This window comes from Bombus bifarius, unplaced genomic scaffold (genome assembly GCF_011952205.1).
Source record: "Bombus bifarius isolate JDL3187 unplaced genomic scaffold, Bbif_JDL3187 scf7180000007970, whole genome shotgun sequence".
Taxonomy (NCBI): Eukaryota; Metazoa; Arthropoda; class Insecta; order Hymenoptera; family Apidae; genus Bombus; species Bombus bifarius.
This window is the reverse complement of record NW_022884356.1, coordinates 6,340,622-6,359,413: the sequence shown is the minus strand read 5'-3', so window position 1 is coordinate 6,359,413 and position 18,792 is coordinate 6,340,622. Positions and strand designations below refer to the sequence as shown.

The window sequence follows — 18,792 nt, the reverse complement described above, 5'->3', positions numbered from 1 at the left end:
TTGCATCTCTAAATTGTAACTCTTTATTTCTTTGTTTACACATGATACAATGTACATATATTGTCAAAGATCCAATAAATATTTTGTATTTAAAAAAAGATATGAATGGAAATATTTATTCGTATCTACAGTGTCAACTTTAAAATCTGACAGTAATTTAAGCTATTTTACAGATAGCTCGTAACTTTGCAGAATGTGATCTTGGATTTGCGTTTATTTCTTCCAGTGTAGGTGTTATTACATGTTTATGCAACATTTTCCAAGGTGTTTTATTAAAATCTTCCATTTCAGTTGAACTATAATGTTTACCATAATTTAAATATTTTAATGGTAACACATTAGCTACAGTTTCTGTTATGTTTCCTGACATATGCCTTTTAACGATTGTGTCTTCCAGAGAATGAAAAGATATTGTTATTAAACGACCATTCGTTTTTAAATATGACCCAGCAATAATAATACCATAGTTAATCTCATTTAATTCATTATTTACAAAAATTCTTAATGCTTGAAATGTTTTTGTTGCACAATGAGTATGTCTGCCAAGTTGATCAAATCTTTTTTCAGAAATCACAGATTCAATAAGTTGAGCCAATTCTTGTGTAGTTTTTAAGTTTCTAAAATTATATCGAGCTTCTATAATAGCACGTGCAATTTTTTTAGCATACTTTTCATTACCATAAATTCTTAACACACAAGCTAAGTCTGATTCTGTTATTTGCTCTAAAACTTCACTAGCTGTAGGTTCTGATGGGCATCTAAATCCATCCATTCTCATATCTAAAGGTCCATTTTTTGACACTGAAAATCCTCTTTCAGCAATATCAAATTGCATAGATGAACAACCAAAATCAAACAAGAAGCCATCTATGCTATGTACATTTACCTGATATTTACAAAGCAACTGTGGCAATTCAGAAAATCTCCCCAATAAAGGTATTACTTGTCCAGGATATTTCTCTGACAAAATTTGTGCATATTGATATGCAACAGGGTCTCTATCCAATGCAAATATTTTTACATCAGGTGAAGATTCCAAAATTTTTGTAGAATGTCCACCAGCTCCAAATGTCATATCCACAAAAACTTTTCCTGGTAATGGCTCCAAATAATGTAATACTTCCTTAACCATAACTGGCACATGAGGTATATTTTTAATAGTATTATCAGCTTTGTTTGCTATTTTGCTATATTTTCTACTATTCCTTAAATCTATTGTATCATTATGTGCCCAAAATAAATAATGTACATCCTTTCTTAGATATTTCAAGCCATAATATTTATATACATGAATTATATTACTTATTAGCTTCATTCTTAACAATATTCCTGAACAATCTTGAAAATTTACTCTTAAAAAATCCTCTTCTATTTTCTGAATAGTACTCCTGTGCTTCTGGTGTAAGCAATAAATTACATTGATCTTTTGTTAATCCACTAGCAGTACTTGAAAGTGTACGGCTATACATTTGTCCATAATGATTGGAAGAAAGTCTCTTCAAACTCATGTAATAACGGTCACATTGCTCACGATTTACTTCACTAGCTTCACCCTTTGCAAAAGCAAGTTTTAATTGATCACGAATATGCTGAGCTAAGTCTCTAAAATACATATAAATTATAATTATATTTTATAGCAACAATTACAATAATTAGGTATAAAATTAATAACATATTCAAATACTATAAAACATATAACTAATTGTATACAGTATCAAAGCATTTATAACCATAACTATTTAAAATATTAAATCTAACCTGAATATAGGTTATGAGGAAGGAAAAAATAGTCAAATTTAGTTTATTTAACAAAATTACCTGCCAGGTTTAGAATAATCCACGGGCCATGTTTCTAATAATTTCATATAATTTCTATATGTACCCATAGTAATAACAGAGAGGAAACGAGAATGCTCACGCCCGTAATTCTAGTTATTTCTCAGTACAGGTGCTGCACCATGCGGTCAAGTGCTGAGGTCAACTAAAGTTAGCATATACAAGAACCTATATAATTAGGGATCTGTATTGTTTGATTGCACACTAGCATAGACAAGAACCTATTTAATTGTACGGTTCTACGGAAAAGTTCATATCTATTTTTTTATCTGAGATAGACAAATATGAAACTGGCAAAGTCGCGCAATAATGATTTATGTTAGTAAAAATAGTAATAATAATGTGATAAAGTACCAATTTACAAAAAGTTAGTCACTTTTAAATACATATCACCAACTATCATGAATAAGTGTAAAATAAAATAAACCAAACGTATTAAAGGGTTTTGTATCACGTGATCGAGGTAAATCCCTGAGCAAATATACAAATCAATTTTTACTATTTACAAAAATGGTGGTGATTCCCTTACCAACTTCATATCACATGTAACGTTATCGACTCAAGATAAATACGACATTAGCAGCGGTAGTTGAAATTGAAACTAAACGCAGGCGAAATCTGTTAACTAAATTTATGTACCTACATGCACAAATTATCTTAGTACCTAATATTTATATTATCTCATACATAAAAAAATTATTCAAATTCGGAGCATGCTATATCCACACTGTAAGGTTCTATTTCTTGTTGTATCTCTACATACTCCTGAATTATAGGATTATTTTGTTCGTGCAAAGCAATATGCTTTAGGATATCTTTCTTCCTTGTGAAAACTTCATTGCATTGTTCGCAAGACAACGATTTGGCATTATGTGTTTTAGTGTGCTTGATCATATCATTTTTTTGAGAAAATGTTCTACCACACGTTTCGCAAGCAAATGGTTTCTCTCCAGTATGTATTCTCTCATGCACATTTAACGTTCCTCTACGCGTGAAACTTTTATTACAATATATACATATATAAGGCTTAATCCCAGAATGAATTTTTATATGTTGATTAAGATTGCTTGAACATTTGTATTCCATTTTACATATTTTGCAAACGTAAGGACGTTCTCCGGTATGTATTCTTTCGTGTATAAGACGTGATTCTTTGGAAACAAACGATTCTTCACAATATTGACACATATACGGTCTCTCAGAAGAATGAATGGATTTTTTATGATACACCAGAGAATTTTTGCTTGCTAATTTTTTCCCACAAATATTACAATCGATACTTATTTTATCTTCTTTATGTGTACGTTCATGATTTAATAATACCGCTCGAGTTGAAAATATTCGGTCACAACTCTTACATTTCCATGTAGGTTTATCGATATGTTTTTTTTCTATATTTTCTATAGTATCTTGTTCTATATGTTTTTTTCTATGTAACTTTAACTCACTCATTGATTTACATGTGTGTGTACATATCTAGAAATAAAACGCATATGTTTTTACGTAATACTGAATGCTATGAATTATTAATTTTGAATGCTATTAATTTGTTTCTAATAATGGTATACTTACGCTACATGTATATATACCATTTCCACTGTTATGACGTTTAAGATGTGTATTCATGTTTCCTTTACGATTGAAAGCTGTACCACAAATTGGACAGACATGTTTATTCAAACCATGAGAAAGTTTATGCTGTCTTAGTTGTATTCTTTTGTAAAAAGCTTTGCCACACTTTTCACAGGAGTAAGGTTTATTTCCATTATGTTGATTCATATGTTCTCCCAAATGAAATCTGAATTACATATTTAACAATTATTGAAAAATACAAAATTAATGATTTACTTTATGATATAGTACTTAAAAGTTTTAAAATGCTACCTAGATCTGAATGCATTTCCACAAATGTCACAAATGTGTCGTTTCTTTTTTGAATCATCTAAATGAGTTCTTTTATGACCTCTTAAATTATTGGAATGTTTAAAACTCTTCCCACATAAATCACATAAATAAGGTTTATCTATTCTGTGAGTGGCTTCATGTACATCTAAACTAGACCACTTTTCATAGCTTCTATCACATATGATACATTTAAATAGAAGTTGACCTTCATGACAGTCCATAATATGATTTAATAATTCCTTTTTAGTAATATAAATCAAACCACAATGGCCACATTTTTTATTGGTTTCCATTGATGGATTATTGGTATTGTAGAAATCTTTATGATTATTGCACTGTTCTTTGTTCATAATTATTTTATCAGTAATTTGATAATCTTTTACTTGAAGAAATTTACAATACGAAAGTTTATGTTCAACAAAGTGTTTCTCAGTTTCAAAATTTTCATGACAAACATTACAAGTTTTTGTTATAAATTGAAAGTTCATTATCTTTATATTATTGGATTCTTTATCATTCATATTATTATTAGCTTCTTTTTCCTTCTGTACAACTATTTCTCCTCCATCACACAACATTTTGTGGTTTTCAAACATCTCTTGTGTTTTAAACATACTTTTACAATACAAGCATTGAATTTCATTATTTAATATTTCATTATCTGAATAATTTTTTGTTAGTCTATCTCTACATTCATCTTCTTTAATTTCCTCATTATGTGATGCAATAAAACTATTTAATTCAGATTGCACTTCCTTTCTTATACTATTTTGAAAACTATCTTTTTGCATATTGGTATTTTCCAAGTCACTAAATTCTTTAGAAACTTCCTGATTCATAGAAATTTCATTCATTTTGCTAGAAGATAATTCTACAGGTGTAACATCAGTTGTTTCATTCATAGACATTTCTTCATCTATTTCTAAGGAACACTTTTTTGCTATGGCACTATACTTATGATCATAATTTAGCTGTAAAATAATATATACATTTGATCTTAATATTATGATACATATATAGTAGTTAAATGTTAAGTTATATATACTAGCTACTTACTTCTGCATTAATATTCAAAAATTTTTTCAACCTCATGTCTGTTCTTAAAGATGTTATAACTAACGAATGTGCAACTTCTAATTTATTATAACAATTCATGCACAATTTCTGTGGCATTATATCTTCCATATCAACCATGATTGGTAAATGTAAACTTATTTTTTCTCTTAGCCTTAGATCTATTCCTTTCAGTGAAAATATTTCTATACCATCGAAACATGGTTCTTCACATATTCTACATAAATTTGAAAATTTAATACTGATTTCATGATACTGATCCATTTCAACATCCATATCACAATATGATAACATAACATTATCAGTTATTTCTGTTTGTTCATTTTTATCAAAGACATTTTTTGAATCTTTTCCAGCAATAATATCAGATTCAAATAACGTTGGAATAGCATGTTGATCTACTATCACAGGATCTGTCTTATTTATGAAATAACGATCTTCTATATGATGAGAACATATATAATAATTTGAATACAATTCTTCATTAGATTTCATTAGAAGATCCGTTCTATCACACTGATGTGCCCATATTTTTGAACTGAAAGAAAATAATTTATAACAAGTTATAAAACAAAATATTTAATTTCCAATAAATAAAGAAAGACTACTAATTAAGTATATTATTTTACATAATGATTATTATGATAATGAAAAATATTATTTGCTTGCAAATTAAAAATATGTATAACTACGACTAGTATAACGAATGAAATATTATTTTTAAGTAGTGATTAATTTATAATTCGACAAGACTTACGTATCACTGTTCGGAAAGTGAATGAATTTGACATTTGTCGAGTCTTCATTATCCAAAGAGTATTTACAAGTTTTGGCAGCGCAAACTATCTTCATGTTGAACACTTCAATTTAAAAATGATAAATTTTATGTACTTTTCTGCTAATTTCTTCATTAGATCTATAGACTAATCTATTATATTAAATTTATTATCGAGATGTTGTCAGTAGCTGTGTTATTTGATCACAGACAATGATTTCATGTACAGAAATTATAATTCTAGCAATACTTAAAAGATGGCGTTAACTAACTAGGTATTTTCGATTTGTACTGAATACTGATTTTATCTTCCGAGGATTAAATTTCTATTATTACCATAGATGATTATTATCTATATATTTTTACACATAAAACTCTGTTTTACTTTCTACTTATTAATATGATATAAGATTATGCTAATCTGAAGTTGTACTCGGAATGCTAGTTATTTGTGGTATCATTTTTTCAGTATTATATTATTCAGTTTAAGAAATTGTTAAATTTTGGTCGGAATCGGTTGATATGGAAATAATGATGTTACAAAGATGTAAGAATCTTTAGATTTTAGACCAAAAGTCGTGAAAAACTGCGATTTCAACCATTTTTAACCGTTCGTAGCTCATAGTAATGTTAGTCCATTTTGATGAAATTTTCGACATATACATACCTGTATAAATCTTTAAAATGTGTGGTTTACATTTTCACCCTAGGCTCAGTTAAAAAAATTGTAAAAAGCGAGTTTCACTGTCTTGCTGGAATGCACAGCTTCACAGTAGACCTATGTTTACTTAATTCAAAAACAGTCTAGACAAATTAATTTCCTATCAGTCCGACAACAAATGCTTAAATATGGACGTATGCATTAACAATAATAACATATGTATATCTAAAAAATGGCAAATTTTCCACAATTCGTTAAAATAGTGTTTACAAACACGACAATGAAATTAGAAAAATCACGTCGTTTTACAGTCGATCGTACCATGTGCAAAATCATTTATTTTCTAATTATACGTACAATAATTTGTGGTATAACTTCTTTCATATATATATATGTATATATGTATGTGTGTGTGTCTGTCTGTTTATATACAATATCTTATTCTCAATCTTAAGAACTCAGGTGCAAATACATAAAAATGACTAAGGCTCTTCCATATTTGTTCACACCGTTGCTCGACTGTCAGTAACAATATTACACAAAGTACAGCAAGAACATGGCAATCAGTTTTTATACTCTTTTTGTATTTCGTTATGATTAACGTTTCGATCTCTTTATTTTTTATATCACTAATAACTTTGTTTCTTTTCCCATCTGTCTAAAAGAAGATTCGATCGATAAGTCAAGTACACGGTGACGAAAGAATTGTAAATATTTCATAAATTTACAGTTTGCCGGAAACGAAGGTTTGAAGTCTAAAAGGAACTTAGTTGTTCGCCTTTGTTATAGAAGTGCAGGTATAGAAATACTGTTTTATGTCCCGTCCATCAGACACGTGAACATTCCTACATTCATTACATATTACATTCTTGCTATCAGAGGAACTATTACTTTTAGCATTTTTGTGTCTTCGTTACGTAGTTTTGTTGCTTGATTAACGCCGTGAACACTCAACTTATCGATTCAAAGTAGCAAAAGTATATTACAATACTGGTGGATGGCAAGTAAAATACAACGCGTAGCGTGTTTCTTTTTCTTTTACTTTTGTTTTATATTCCTAAGTTCTACGGATGTCCGCCCGTATTTGCTGAATGATCGCTTTGTTAGAATACTAGAAATTGATATGAAAAAGAGGAACTTCCTACTCATGGAATCTAATCCATTCGATAGATCCTCGTTTAGTATCACCGAGAAGTTTTAGCGCTTTTTTTCGGCCTTAAGCTTACATAAAACAAGCTATATGTATAACAAAGTACAATATACGTGTGTGTGTATATATACATATATGTGTAACATTTCAAAAGTAAAGGATATACATTCATATATTGTATATTGAAATAATGAATGAATATCGCTTTAAAATATATAACCGATTTTGTTTTAAGATTATGTATGTTTAAAATTTCTTATAATTGTTTGATTTGTTGTAGACGTTCGATATACGCTCGTAATTGTCGTGTTTTCTTATAAGATTTCTGAAGAAAACAATATAACGTGAAATTACCGTGAAGAAATAATGATAAATCATTTTCATACAGTTACATTTTTGTTACTTTTTAAAATGAATGAAAATAACGCATTTGTGCTTTTATGTGTATTACATACTTAAACGCTCTTGAATTTTTTAATGTATATAAAAAATGAAAGCATTTTGCCATATCAAAAAATGCGATTAGATCGTGAAGATACATTCAACAAATATAAATTTAATGTTTTTATATAATGTTGATGGTAATTTAAACAATAAAATTTTCGTTGATACATGGGACACCGAGCAGTTGAAGTTGGACCAAGTTCATATGTATATATTGTATTTATTAGTAAGTATTTAAAAATCTCTCCAAGTAATATTAATCACATTCAGATACAGCAACAACGCTAAACATCGAACGTATTATTCCTTCATTCGCCAGGAATGTAAGTTCGTTTGTCACAATAAGATGAAAAATCGTGTCAGAAGATTTGCTAAGTACAAAATGAAACGCTGTCTAGAAAATTTTTACAATCGACGAGGGAGATTTTTTATTCGAGGGATATTTTCTAGAAAAATTTGTTTAGTAATAGACTTTCATTGAATACTATCTTTTGCCACACGATGATGTCTCTGTAAAGAATGACATATCTGACATAATTATATAATTTGCCTATATAGCATAATAAAAAGTATCATTGTATTGTGATAATCTTAATATAAATGTAAATTCAACAAAAACATTATTCGTTTGATAAATTCCTTATCTTAAGGAGCCAAAAATCACAGGCAATGTAGTCTTTACATCGGTACCGATTTACCGATTTACCGATAGGAATTTCCAGAAGTGGCATTCTTACTGCCTATTTCCTTCCTTTTTTTTTTTTTTAATTACGATGCTACCTATATCAGATACTATCATTTCTATTAATTAAACTATCTTCTTTGTCGACTGGGGGTGGGCCGGTGGTTAATGTGGTACTGGGTCCAGCCGTTAAATAACCAGCAGACACCGGCGTTCCAGCTATATATTATATTATTATTACATTCGTATGTGTAAATATATTATATCTAATATAGAAATGAAAATAATTGATATGTATATCGTACCAGTAAGGTAACCAGAATTAGTTGTATTAGAAATAAACAGATCATGTCGCTGATCTTTGTATTCCGCCCAGACACTTGACTTCTCTAGTATCGCATTTACTTTCTCACCCAGCAACAAGCTTCTAGTCATTGCTTTTAAAGCTTTGACTATTTGAGCTTTAGCAGTTGCAGGGTTTTCAATTACATCTAACCGTCCTTCTAGTATATTTAACAAATAAGGTACCATTTCAGCGTCCAGTGCCTATAAGGAACAGTTAACAACAAATCTTGAATTTATAATACTGATAGAAATAATATTTGATGTCTTGTATTTACCTGTTTTATAAGTCTATCCTCATTAGTCGAAAATAATCTATTCAGCGTTTCGCACGCTATTGCTATCATATCTCGTCTAGATTGCATAGCATGTTTCAGTGGACTTATGCATTCTGTTTGACAAATAGATGATATACAAATCTGTAAGATTATTAATTAGTGTTGTTGATATTAAATACTATTTAATATTTCATAAAGAAAAGTCAACGAACTCACCTCGCTTGCTGCTAATTGATGAAGTATTAATATCGCAGTTTTATATACAGATGGTTGATTGTTTTGCATTGACATTTGTCGGCATAGTCTAGGTATGTGTCCTAATGATGGAACTTGATCTGCTAAACTTGGTTGTGCTTGAAGTAAATTTACTAGCGCTTGTGTTGTTAATTCCAACATATCCGACTATTTAAGGATATTATTAAATTAATCAATATACACATATACTACAACACACCAAAGTGTACACTTACATCAGTTTTCTCCTTGGACATAAGGGCTAACGTCGTATCCATAAGTTCGCTTAAAAATTCCTTAGGTTTCCTAAGAGCCCATGCGGGACTGGCTATAAATAATCTAAGATATACACCTCCGACTGCGGGTTCATTTGTTGCGATATCAATATTACTTTGAGTATCAGGTAACTTTAATATTGCATTGGAATTTCGTCTTTGTAACATGTAATATCTGAAAAAATTTATTTTGCTTTAGAAGAATGTAATTAAACAAGAAAATAAATATTTTTAAAAAATGTTTATGTACTCGTCTTTTAATTCCCCAACGATCCTCGACACTCTAGCTTTGGCATTATCATCCCATATTAATTCAGGATTCTCGTGTTTTGTTTCAAACATATGCACACATTGTTTTGGAGCATCCCTAATAGCTTCACTAAATAATCTGGGTAAAAATCTAGACAAATCTAGTTTTACTTTTGGTCCAGCCAACTTATCAGATGACATTTTGCCAAGCAGTTCTGCGGCTGTTTCGCGTATCTGAGTGTTACTTGAATTACAGAACAGATCAAGAACGTATACAACAGCCCCTAAAATTTTCATAAATTTCGTTTTGAAAAGAAAGGTATAATTTTAGATATGGCTCATGTTTAATTTTACCTTTAGACAGTGCATCTTTTACGATCTTCGTGGAGCTCATCAGAGCATACAAAGTTTCCAATATTAGCAACTGACACTCCTGCAGAGAATTTAAAGCTAATAATAAATGTACTATAACCTCGTTTGCTGCGATATCATCTACACATTCTTGGTTCTTTGTAACATTACTAATAACTTCAAGTGCGTTTTTCTGTATCAACTTAAAGTTATTACAACTCAGAAGTCCAAATAATAATCTGAAGTGCCCTATACATTGTAATTCAATTCCTGGATTATTTTTTATAACATTTTTTAATGCTTCTAAAGACATAACAATATGTTCCAATTTCTCTTGATCCTTCTTAGCTAATGCCATATTGCCCATTGATGTCAAATATTTTGACGATTCAGACAAAAAGTCAAGTACATTAATTGTAAAACTTTTGGGGTTCTGAAAAAATATTTGTTTGTTTTAAGTAAAAATAATTTTTTCATCGGAAAAATATTACATAATGTTAAATTACCTCTATAGGGAAATTGGGTTGTTCATTGTATACTTTTACAAATATTTCTCCAATAATAAGTTCATCGGCATGGACGCTATATTTAAAGTCACTAAAATCATGTTCAAAACTATCATTGCCATTTAATCTTTCTTGTCGTTTAGCTTCCAAGTATTCGTTCAATTCTGCTCTTGTTCCGTTATCCCAAATCAAATATGGATTGGAGCAATTCGAGTTTAGGATTTTTAATATTTCTTCCGGTTTATCCTTTGAGAGTTGACGAGCTAGATAAGGCGTTAATAAACTTTCTAACGCGGCAACAGTAACAGGATTAACAGGTGTTTCATTCTCTCCTGTCATGTAACCACCTAATCTTGCACATGCTCGAACTGCTAATTTCGCTAAATTATTTGCCACTTCCTGACGATTTTCGTCTTGATTTCTTTCAACGCCACCTTCTTCCAACGTGTAATCGTAATTAAACATAAATAATAATAAATGCCATAAAGCACCAGACTGTAAAAGTTGCATTTGTAATGCACTATCCGTGGCAAGGGAAGAAACACATTCTGTTGCCACCGAACATAATTTTGTTAAATGCTGTAAATATATATCATTATAATAATTAAAAAATATATATAATATAAATAGTGATTTTTTAACAATGTTTTCAAAATTGCCAGTACTAACCTTGAAGTGTAATATTCTACAGAGGTCTTTAACTAATTGTGGTAGTTCAATAATCCTATCTTTGCAGCCCCTAAAGGACCCAGCAACCGAGAAGCATCTAGTGATATGCATGCATACCTGCACTGCTATATCATTAAGTTTACTCGATTTATTTAGGACAGAAACACATCGTGTATAAGCTTCTAATAAAACATCTAATCCTCCTTCTCTGCGAAGTTCTTCCGCGTTTAATGCAGAACAGTGTACTGTGTGATATGCAAGTTCGCTAGCGGCTGCCAATAATGGCGCGGATTTTGAGAATAATTGCTCATCGTCTGTTTCTAGTTTGATTGTTTTAATTAACTGCGGGTAACCTGCGTATTTGTAAGGTCTAAGTTCGTCGGAATATCTATGGAAGAGAATGCTCTGTGTTCTTAAAATAAGCACTATGTTATCAGGATTTGGACCGTCAGTCGACCAACAACTTCGGCTACATAAAAATTCGTATGCCTGATTAACAGCTTCGAATTTATCCTATGAACAGAAAACACTTCTATGAAGAATTTAATACGTTTATATGTTGCTAATGTACATAGAATTTGATACAACTTACTCTGCCTTGTGGATTTTTATCAGGGTGATACATTTGCGCAAGTTTATAATATGATTTTCTAACTTCAGCCTCATTATGTTGTTTTCCACTGGACAATTGAAGGGCTTTATAAGCTTCATCCATTGTCATCAGTGGTGGTTTCTTTTCTACTTCTTTCTTCCATGCATCTAACACATCTTTCAATAAATGTACCTAAAAATTATGTATTATTATTTTAAATATATTTTAAGAATTAATAAGTAGATATTTTTAAATCATTTACTATTGACTTACCGGTTCAGGAATAGGCCACTGTGGGAATTTTACAGTATCACAAAGATGTCTTAGATAAAATATTTGACAGAATAATTCCTTCTCTAATTGTGGATACCTTATCGCAGGTATAGCAATGTATTGATATCTAGCCATAGTATGGCTTCTTAATTTTGGTGAGAAATCTGCTATATGCGTTGCTATTTTTTCAATAAGCATTCTTCTCATTTCAGCATTCCATATTGCTTCTGGTGTATCGTAATCACCAAGAAATATTTGCGCAAATTTTTCCGCGCCATGATTTTCTAAATAGCTAACCATTGCATCAGGTAAAAGTTGTCCAAGAATACTCCGTTGCATGATGTCTGACGATACATTCTATGATATTAAAATATTATGTGAGACAACTGATCTGTTTTGTCAGTTAGCAAAAATATAAATTTCACACTTACATCATCACTCCTAAATGCCTGTTTCGTATGAGTTAACTGTAAAAATCTCGCTATCGGTAAAACGTTTGAACCAGTGTACATTAATATGAAATAGAAGACACCAGTAAGATAAATTTTTGAAACATCTGCGTTATCTCGCATTATTTCACATAATAAAGTAGCTACTTTTTCAACTAAAACCGGGTCAAACGTTAATAAAAGTTGAACAATATGAGGTAGGCACTGAAGATCCGATAATAACCGCTTCATGCGCGGTAGAGGTCTAATTACCGCGTCATCAACGTCTCTACTTGGAAAATACTCGCACATTTTGATTAAAATATTTAGAATCAATGTTGCTAATTCACTTTCATTTATTACTGGTGTCCCTTTCGCGACTAATGTCCATTTTAATTGCGGAACTTGCGAGATCATTCGCCATCCGTCTAATCCTTGTGCCCAAACTTTCGTTTTGTATGTAATCTGATTTGTATGATACAATTCCTTTAAATCTTTCAAACTTATAGGACCTTTCCGCTGATCTCCGTCATTGTAATACCATTCTTTTTCCATAACCTGTTGTTGCTGTGGTCCTGCTTCTATTACATTAGTTTGTGTAGGTACAACTGCTCTAGATGTGTGTAAATGAGCCAAAGTTAAGAGATCGACTAATGTGCGTACTCCGTTTTGATCCATTATATCTTTTACATTTCTTCTATGTAATATAAGTTTATTTATGAACATGACTAATCTATCACGTTCCATTCTATCTGTACAACGTTCCAGCATTCCTACAATATATTTTGTATCCGAAAATGGACCAATATCTTCATAGTATCGTTCATATACTATAGTCATTGCTTGCAAGCAAAGGCACTTCATTTCGACTTTTGTTGTTAATATGAATCTATGGTACAAGTCGTTAAAAAATTCATATCTGTGATGAAAATAACAATTTATTACTTCATCTGCACAACATAATACATGTGAGAAAATTTAAGAAATAAATTTAATATAATCTGAATTGTAATCACAACAATTAAAATTCTGTCATACATACGATTTTCTTATTGGACTGTCTGGACTATCTTTTTCCAACAAAAGCCTTAAATAATAATCACCGATTTTCACTTCATCTGACAGGCACTGATACTGTACTTCAAATTCTCTATGATTCCAAGCAATTAGGGTTCCTCCTGCTAAATCTTTGTCAGAACTGAACGCGCGAATTTCATTCTCAAGCGCGGTTCTTAATTCTTCACGTGTTTTATGATTCCAAATTAAATTCGGCAGTGAATGATCCTGATTGAACTTATAATAAAACAAATTCCAATTTGCTTCTGATTTAATTCTTTCTCTGCGTTTTCTTAATACTATCGGACGTTCTTTGATTTTCTCTTTACGTTCGATCCCAATCCTAGCTCCCCAGTGTTGAAGAGCATGTTCTACATGTTTTTCAACTACACGCATTTGACGTTCGATCGCAATCCACTGTGGGCTTTTCTTATTTTTTGATGCGTGATCTATAGCTATCTTTAAATTATCACGATTGTTCAATCGTTCTTTCTCAAGAAACGAATCGGGTACTTTTTCATCGGAGTCTAAGTAATTTAATAAACCAACAGGCTGTATAAATGCATAATGAATACAAACTTAGATACTTCCATTTTTGTAATTAAATGAAAATGATATTATATAAGTTCAGTCAATAATGCTAATTTACCATAATCCTTTTCAACAGTCCCATAGCTGTAGGATGTCCTGTAACCCAAAGTCCTACAAGATGTCTACACAATTGTCTATGTGTCAACAGTCTACCATCAGTACCAACAGTAAAAAGACTATTTAATAGATGTCTCGGTAAAGCTCCTTCCGCAAGAGCAAGTTCTTGCATTTTTGCAGCCACTTCTGGTGCACCTTCTTCGATAATCGCTCTCATTATTAACCCAGCACCTTTAACAATAGCTAGCGACGGATGTTGGAACAGTTTAAAAAGCGATCTTCCTCTTGCAGCGACCATTTCTAGAAGATTATCGAAGTGTTTACCATCGGTCGTTTCACTATACGGTACACACAGAGCAAAAGTTAAGAGGTCAAGCATGGCAGAGACTACCAGAGCACCTGTACCATGATTCTGAAATATTCATAGGAACAATGTTAGCATACTACAGGACAGTAACTACTATTGTTAAGAAAATGAAGATAAGATTAATATTTTCACACTTACTATATGGTTAATCCACATATCAAGTAAATTTTCCAAAAATTTATTACTACTGAGAAGGCTACTTTTATTTAACTGTTCTTGTCTTAAATCACAATCATCATGCATTGGTTGCATGAGAGCACAAATACAATCTATAGCAGCTTGTGTTACACCATAATCTTGTCTTTTCAAAGCTTTCACAACTTTATGTCCAATAGCTTCTCTAAATCCAAGAAGAGTTGTAAATGCAGTAAAACCAATTTTGCTAGCAACCAATCTCCTTATAGCATGGAATTGTGCTTCTATTTCACTGTTTGTTTCTAATTCCTTATTGACCAATGCATTTAAAGCACCAAGAATAATTTTATCTTTATTTTCAGTAAAAAGACCCTGTAAGTAGTTATTCATCAAATGGTATATGTGAAGTTGTAATGTTGTTGCAGTCCATTCAAGCGGTACAACATCCTAGACAAAAAAAGAAAATATCTATTCAGATTACTATATAATCTATTCATCTATATAATATGATCAATATGATCTATTTATTATTGTAAATAAAAAAGAAATAGAAAATACAAAATATTAGAAACAACTTTTTACATAAATATTTATTCAATTTATTCCAATCTGCAAAGATAAGTATAATGTATTATTTTGTATCACACATACATTTTAATAAAATTTAATACGATTTAATTCAAATTTAATAAACTATCACCGCTTTAATGCACTGCACAATATTCATTTTTATATTTGATAATCATATAGAAATTTAATATTATATATATGTATATATATATACAATATTAAATATAGGGAATATGTCTTACATCTTGTGTAACAGAGTAATTAAGACCACTGTAGGGAATATTTGCATTAAATCTTTCCAAAATTTCAGCAAAACTACGTCCACTTGGTGGTTGTTGAAGAAACTTAACATGAGATGTTTCAACTTCTTCATCAACAGGTAAATTAAGAGGTCCAAGTCTTTTGCCCCTAGGTACTGGATACATTCTGACATGAACATCTCTATTACCAGATGCTCTAACTCCATCCAATAAGGAAGCTAACAAAGAATCTCTATCCGTTGCAGTATAACTACGTGTTTGACCATTGAGATACTGTATAGTAAATAATTGTGGATTTTCATTGTCACGAATCAACGCAAAAATATCTGACAGAGGTCTAAGAGTACAAATATTATACGTCTGAGGATCTCTTTCCAATAAACAAGTATCAGAAAGACAAAGAGTTCTTCTCTGAGGATCTATATGTCTAGATGAATACTTATGAACAGTAAATTCTGATACACTTGTTATATGTTCATCAGCACTAAATTTACCCAACCTCTGAGCAACAAAATCATCTAATTTGATTGGTTCTTTCAAAACTTTTATGCTGATACCTAAATTGTTCATAGCTGATTCCAGCAGCTTTTTTTTAATTTCTTCCATGTGTTGAGAAGCAAAAAGATGTAAGCGTCCAAATCCACCACATACAATTACAAATCCATTAGAATAATCTTTCATTGTAAGAATTCCTTCAAAATCTTTATAACAATAACTGGCTAATACCATATTAGTTGCTGGATCTAATTGGTCAAGACTATATGGTGTCACTTCTAACACAACAGGTAATCTTGTATCAGACCAATGATGTTTATAAGCTTGATACCTCTAGAGAAAATGAAAATATTAATTTAATAAATACAGTACACATTGAAAATGGCGAACATAATAGTTTATTTATTGAGCAGTTATATAGAAAAGGGTACATCTCACCAATTTCAATGATTTTCAAATATATGTTATGACCATGATTCTGAACAAGATTTTCCTATAGATATAACCATCGCAGTGCTTTAATTTCCGAGATATTGATAAAAATACTTTTATTTTTTATCTTAATGTGAGTTAGGTTTGGATTAGCTTTATCTATGGATATGATGATATTACATGTGTGTTCGTATATATAGTTATATATAACGCAATTTTTTTGCTACCCAAACTCATTGCAAAAGTGATATTGACCCCTGAAAATTTGGCTATTTTTCGATTTTATATTGTAACTCGCAAACTGCAAGTAAGAAGAAGAAAAAATTTTAGGATAAAAGTTACTGCTTTTAATTAGGGCAGTCAACTGGCAAAGGATTTATCAATTGTTCAATTAGAAAAAGTTACAAAGAAATATTAATAATTTTTCTAAAATTCTTTTTTTTATGTAGAAACCTTAATATTTTTATTCATAAGCTTTCATAATTATACAGTATGTCCATTTTAAATATATACATGTGATTATTTATGCAAGTATGAGAAATATAAAACAGTGTTTTAGATGAAAGTTGCTTGACTTCATGAGAGAAACTTAATAAGATATTTTGATTACTTTTTGCATTTTTATTTACAAAAATTTTAATACTAATGTAACTTTTTTTAATGTACCCTCTTTTATATAATTACCATTTATTGTTTTATTTTGAATATTTTATATAATTACAAAATTCAATAGGATGATTTGATAAAAATATTGAATTACAATTAGTAGATATTATATAGATTGATATAAATGGTATTGCATGTATTAGTTGTACAGATAACTGTAAACAAATATACTACAGACTATCACATATATATTAACCATATGGCTAGGTTGATAACAGGTTTGATTAAATTTTAATAGCATCTTTTCCAAGAAGTGTTATATAAAGAATATATAACTTACCAAAATTTCTTTAGGTTTCTCAGCAAATTGGTTTCTATATTTCAGAGCTTCAGTTAATAAATGAGCTCTGTATTCTGAACTAAATTTCATATTGTCAATTTTTCGTTCTTTGCGCATTGTTATACTAAATTCATGCAGACCTAATTGATTTCTGTTTGTTGGTTGCACACTTATAAAATCTAAGTATTCCCATTTATTTGTAACTTCTAATGTAGTAGGATTATATGTTGTTATACCCATGGATCCAATAGAAAAGATACGTTTGTACCTGTTGTATAAGCATTAAATAAGATTTTTAATATTTATTTGAGATAAAAATATATTAATTTATATTAGGTTCCATATAATAAAGTGATATGTATGTTAAAAATAAGTAAGCATAGAAATTACTTAATTTCAATATGTTTAATTATATTCTGTTATGATATTGAATGTCAAAATATGTTAGAAATATATTATAATATTAATATGTGTTTATAATATGATAGTATTACAATCTTTTCATTGGAAGATACAAATATATAACATGTGATTCTTATTTAACTATTTTTCCTTGTATTATTGTATCCCAGACAATCCAGCGTTAGGTTCTTGTTTTATTTAAAATATACACAGCAAAAACACATGTACACCATATAATAGCAATTCCATTTTTCATAACTAATTTACGATGCTTTAAATCGCGTGTACCTATTTTATTGCCCATTGTACGTATATTATTATCCATAAAACGGATAGTTTTTGACAAGTAGTAAGAACTAAAAAACGCGAACTTACTTTCCTTTCCATGAATGTTTTGTGACCAGAAAACATGCCACATCCTGGTTATCCTTTATCGGCATCATTGTAACATGTCCTGACAATGCAGCGTGTTTATTATTATAAATAATGCTTTAACAAAACACTGGTTACTGTTTGTGAAAGATGCGTAGCGTAGGAGGGACATTCGCATACGAATTGAAAATGAATCACAGCAGAGTCATTTTCAAAATGACAGATACGAGAAACACAAAGTAAATCTGAATCACGTACGCAATGTTTATGTTTGGCGTATTAGCGAATGATATTTAGGCACTATTTAATCGCATTTTAGCCGACTAATGACATTTTCGACGGCTCCATTGGACTGGGAGCGGCCATGATGCTCGGGGGTGTTAAC

At 30.4% G+C, this 18,792-nt stretch overlaps 2 protein-coding genes across 4 annotated transcripts; both read right to left on the bottom strand.

Annotated features, from left to right (window-relative positions):
* Nucleotides 1–4: 4 nt before the first annotated feature.
* On the bottom strand, nucleotides 5–5,826 carry LOC117211306 (probable methyltransferase-like protein 15 homolog). 2 transcript variants are annotated; one of them, XM_033455027.1, is made up of 6 exons: nucleotides 5,573–5,826; nucleotides 4,798–5,353; nucleotides 3,721–4,712; nucleotides 3,409–3,634; nucleotides 1,819–3,312; nucleotides 1,439–1,602 (listed from the first exon to the last, which is right to left on the bottom strand). In XM_033455027.1, the coding sequence occupies exons 1-5, from the start codon at nucleotides 5,665–5,667 to the stop codon at nucleotides 2,533–2,535; spliced, it is 2,649 nt and encodes an 882-aa protein (XP_033310918.1). In that variant the 5' UTR covers nucleotides 5,668–5,826; the 3' UTR covers nucleotides 1,439–1,602; nucleotides 1,819–2,532. The 2 variants fall into 2 exon arrangements, with proteins under 2 accessions (XP_033310928.1, XP_033310918.1); XM_033455037.1 differs by lacking the exons at nucleotides 3,409–3,634; nucleotides 3,721–4,712; nucleotides 4,798–5,353; nucleotides 5,573–5,826 and having other exon boundaries at nucleotides 5–1,602; nucleotides 1,819–2,517.
* Nucleotides 5,827–7,270: 1,444 nt separating this feature from the next.
* Nucleotides 7,271–18,774, bottom strand: LOC117213590 (dnaJ homolog subfamily C member 13). 2 transcript variants are annotated; one of them, XM_033459071.1, is made up of 18 exons: nucleotides 18,411–18,774; nucleotides 17,634–17,901; nucleotides 15,743–16,588; nucleotides 14,934–15,377; nucleotides 14,430–14,840; nucleotides 13,767–14,332; nucleotides 12,728–13,643; nucleotides 12,297–12,653; nucleotides 12,024–12,215; nucleotides 11,432–11,944; nucleotides 10,763–11,341; nucleotides 10,260–10,689; nucleotides 9,907–10,189; nucleotides 9,618–9,831; nucleotides 9,364–9,549; nucleotides 9,148–9,288; nucleotides 8,833–9,073; nucleotides 7,271–8,746 (listed from the first exon to the last, which is right to left on the bottom strand). In XM_033459071.1, the coding sequence occupies exons 1-18, from the start codon at nucleotides 18,476–18,478 to the stop codon at nucleotides 8,631–8,633; spliced, it is 6,771 nt and encodes a 2,256-aa protein (XP_033314962.1). In that variant the 5' UTR covers nucleotides 18,479–18,774; the 3' UTR covers nucleotides 7,271–8,630. The 2 variants fall into 2 exon arrangements, with proteins under 2 accessions (XP_033314962.1, XP_033314971.1); XM_033459080.1 differs by having other exon boundaries at nucleotides 14,934–15,302.
* Nucleotides 18,775–18,792: the final 18 nt, after the last annotated feature.

Bases quoted from the DNA above. Each gene is read 5' to 3' on its own strand.
- LOC117211306 (XM_033455027.1), bottom strand. From the start codon at position 5,667: ATGAAGATAGTTTGCGCTGCCAAAACTTGTAAATACTCTTTGGATAAT. The intron at 5,354-5,572 runs GTAAGTCTTGTC...ATTTTCTTTCAG, and splicing joins CACTTTCCGAACAGTGATAC to TTCAAAAATATGGGCACATC. The intron at 3,313-3,408 runs GTAAGTATACCA...TTTTATTTCTAG, and splicing joins ATGGTATATATACATGTAGC to ATATGTACACACACATGTAA.
- LOC117213590 (XM_033459071.1), bottom strand. From the start codon at position 18,478: ATGATGCCGATAAAGGATAACCAGGATGTGGCATGTTTTCTGGTCACA. The intron at 12,216-12,296 runs GTAAGTCAATAG...CATAATTTTTAG, and splicing joins AGTGGCCTATTCCTGAACCG to GTACATTTATTGAAAGATGT. The intron at 11,342-11,431 runs GTTAGTACTGGC...ATATATTTACAG, and splicing joins GTAGAATATTACACTTCAAG to CATTTAACAAAATTATGTTC.